At 51.4% G+C, this 3,497-nt stretch overlaps 1 protein-coding gene across 1 annotated transcript; it reads right to left on the bottom strand.

The window, feature by feature from the left end:
• Positions 1-2,222: 2,222 nt before the first annotated feature.
• LOC125158561 (keratin-associated protein 4-3-like) lies at positions 2,223-2,819 on the bottom strand. The gene has a single exon (XM_047845811.1). It carries the CDS (start codon positions 2,817-2,819, stop codon positions 2,223-2,225), a length of 597 nt encoding a protein of 198 aa, XP_047701767.1.
• Between the last annotated feature and the right edge of the window lie 678 nt (positions 2,820-3,497).

The raw sequence follows: 3,497 nt of genomic DNA, 5'->3' as shown, positions 1-3,497 counted from the left end.
ATACTCATGTGTTTGCAGGCTGTCGGATGAGATCTGAGCTGAATTCACTACTGGATACGTACAACCGTTCATGGTTCCTATTTAAACACCTTGATCTAATGTCAGAGTTAAAGGAGAAGGTTCCTCACTACCTTCATCCCAGTGATCCACTGGGGGGAATTTGCACCACCTTCTACCATAATCATAGGCTGTGAACATCTAGAGGTCTCGGCTCTAAGACAGAAAAGCTACCTGGAAGGGACATGGTAAAGTTCTGTGTGACATTAACCTCTGGCTGCCACCTTATCCTTTTGGACTTCTAGTGCCTAGACATAGGAGCTATGGGAGCCACAAGGAATATGTTTAGCATATTACATGTTTAGGGGACCTACAGGGACATTCGTGCAGATGGACAAGTAGTTGTAGTCTGAAGAGGACACAGGAACCATGGGTTCAGGACTCTCAGGAATGGAGACCATGGTCACTATACCAGGCAAGTCAGCTAAAGGAGCGCAGAAGCTGCCCATTAACTCTCATCTTCTAGGTTTTTATACAAACTGTGGCAAACGACCTGGAGCAAGGTTACTGAGAGAAATGCATAGATATGGGCAGAACCAGGAGTAGGTATACGATATCCCATTCTGATTCTCTTTGCCATACATGCCGTCATCCACAAGGTAGTGCGAGTGTGGGCTACGCGTGGTTCACACTGATCACGCACTATCTGCAGGTAACTGTCTCAGGCTCTGGGGTGGGGGACACCTGGAGTTCTTGCTCTCCCTCCTTTCCACTCACCAAAGGATGCTGACGTAGGAGCACAAAGGCCCAGCCGCTTTTTCCACTAAGATGAGCAAGTCTGTGGCCCAGTACACACCCCTCATGTGTGGGTCAGAATACGAGGGCGGAGTTGAACCGAAAGCACCCTTTGTCTTAGCTTCTTTTACTCCCCTGTGCTGACTCTGCTTTGCACTGGGTGTCCTGAGAGCACCTCCTTCCTTATGCAGTACTTATGCAGGAATACCCGTTGTAGGCTCTGGTGTTTTGAATGCAACGTGAGAATCGCAGTTTGATGCGGTCTGCCTCAAGCATAGCCTCCTCAGAGAGACACTTCCTAACATGGTGAGCTGTTTTATTCGTGGGAGTGTCGGCGGTCCTTTGGGATATGTGATCTTCCAAGAATTGGACACAGGAAGTCTAAAACCAAGTGTGTACAAGCTGTGAGAAGAAACAACATCCTATGAAAAGATTCAGTGGTTCAGTGGAGAATAAGGCCGAGAGCCCACGGTGTCACCCAGTGACCGTTCATATCATAGGGAAATGTTTGAAGGCACTGTTACTGAGACTTGGAACACTGGTGTCAGGTCGACCTCAGGGTCAGAGCTCAAAACAGAGGCTTGAGACCAAGTAGTTTGTCTGGGAGGTGGTCCCAAGTAGTGCTCTAGGGATACTGTGAAGTGATCCAGGGAAGGGTGGAAACTAATCCAGGTTGATTTCAAGAGCAGGTGAGTCCTGTGGGCATCGGGGGTTCGTTCAGTGCTACTGAGGCCCTCTGGTCTCACACGCCCACTCAAGGGGAAAGAGGCTAGAGCACTTATCCACCAACTACTGGCCACCTTTCGAACGCTTCTCCCAGGCACTTGCCTTCCCTGCTCTGTCCTGTGATATACGTTCCTTCACGTAGACTGAGCCCTCCGCAGAGTTCCAGGTGCTTGCTGCAAGCCACCATCCTACACTGTTTGCGTGGGAAGCGCCGAGGTGATAGAAGTGAAAATCCTGAAATCGCCTGCTATGATCTGCTCGTTGTGCAGAGAATAGAAGACCTGACAGCTAAGGGTGACCATTGAAGAAGGAAAAAGAACGAGACACGATTTCTTATATTTATGCCTGGAAAATCAAGATTTATTTGATATACAGAAACATCTCCATATTAGAAAATCTGGCAGTAGGTGATACATCAATCAGAGTGGCACGTTAACCTATATCAGATAATACAATCTTTGTAGTGATTTGCGGTGGAGTTAGTAACAAGGAGGTGAGGAGGGAGTGGGTGGTAGGGAGGTATATTCCAAGGCCAACCAGTTGAAAATCACTGGGAATTGAGGTTTTACAGTTGGCCTCACATGATTCAGCTCCCCGTTGGACGACATGAAGGAGATTGGCTGACGAAAACAGCAGGGTGCAGGTCAGGGCACTCAGCAGCAGCAAGAGCCACTAGAGCAGGTTGGTGGGTGGTGGCAGGGGGCCTAGCAACAGCTGGGGCGGCAGCAGCTGGACACACAGCAGGTGGGGCGGCAGCAGGTGGTCCGGCAGCAGGTGGTCTGGCAGCAGGTGGGGCGGCAGCAGGGCTGGCAGCAGCTGGAGCCACAGCAATTGGAGCCACAGCAGCTGGAACCCCCACAGCAGGGGCGGCAGCAGCTGGACACACAGCAGGTGGGGCGGCAGCAGGTGGTCCTGCAGCAGGTGGTCTGGCAGCAGGTGGGGCGGCAGCAGGGCTGGCAGCAGCTGGAGCCACAGCAGCTGGAACCCCCACAGCAGGGCCGGCAGCAGCTAGAGATGCAGCAGCTGGGCCTGCAGCAGCTGGAACCACAGCAGCTGGGGCGGCAGCAAGTGGTCCTGCAGCAGGTGGTCTGGCAGCAGGTGGGGCGGCAGCAAGGCTGGCAGCAGCTGGAGCCACAGCAGCTGGAACCCCCACAGCAGGGGCGGCAGCAGCTGGAGCCACAGCAGCTGGGGCGACAGCAGGTGGTCCTGCAGCAGGTGGTCTGGCAGCAGCTGGGGCGGCAACAAGTCTCCTGGCCACAGCCCTGGTCAGAGCAGACGGAGCCACAACAGGAGTTGACCATGGTGTCAGAGGGTGGAAGTTCTGGGATGGTTTCCAGGAGAGTGAGGGGCTTGAGTCTGACGTCTCCTGGTGCCATGGCCTCTTATATAGTGTCCGTCCATGGTGAGTTGTCAACACATCTTCCTTGTGTTTGTTTACCTAATATTAAGTAATTATCAAATTACACAATATTGTTTGTGCATGTAATGGTTTAAACTTGTGGGAAACAAAATTTCTTTTCTCGATGTGATGAATTCTCTCTGGTCTGTGTTTCCTCCTGATTCACACCCACTGGCATCTTCCTGACCACTTTCTCCTCATCTTCCTCCACCGTGGGCTGTCACGTGATAGGTGGCATTTGCAATTACATTTCGTACTCTCCCTCCTGTATCCCCTAGTGGGTAGGATAAGGGCCGTCCTATTTTTGGTGGTGCATTTCTTCCAATGGTCAGTGGCATGAGTAATGATCTGCATGTGACAAGAAGAAAAGGCCCTCTTTTGTGGGGCAGTTTTGAGCAAAAGGGACGGCTGTATATTTATATGACGTTGCTGATTTCTAGCCACTGGACTGGATTTTGTTGGATGTTTCTACCTTGGATCACGTCCTCTACCCTACAACCGTGGCAGACAATTATCTGTATGGTTCCCATCACTGCCATGCTTCATAGTTCATGAAGTGTTAACCTTGGTGTCATGTATG

This window comes from Prionailurus viverrinus, unplaced genomic scaffold (genome assembly GCF_022837055.1).
Source record: "Prionailurus viverrinus isolate Anna unplaced genomic scaffold, UM_Priviv_1.0 scaffold_35, whole genome shotgun sequence".
Taxonomy (NCBI): Eukaryota; Metazoa; Chordata; class Mammalia; order Carnivora; family Felidae; genus Prionailurus; species Prionailurus viverrinus.
The sequence above is the reverse complement of the archived record's forward strand: the minus strand, read 5'-3'. Positions and strand labels throughout refer to the sequence as shown.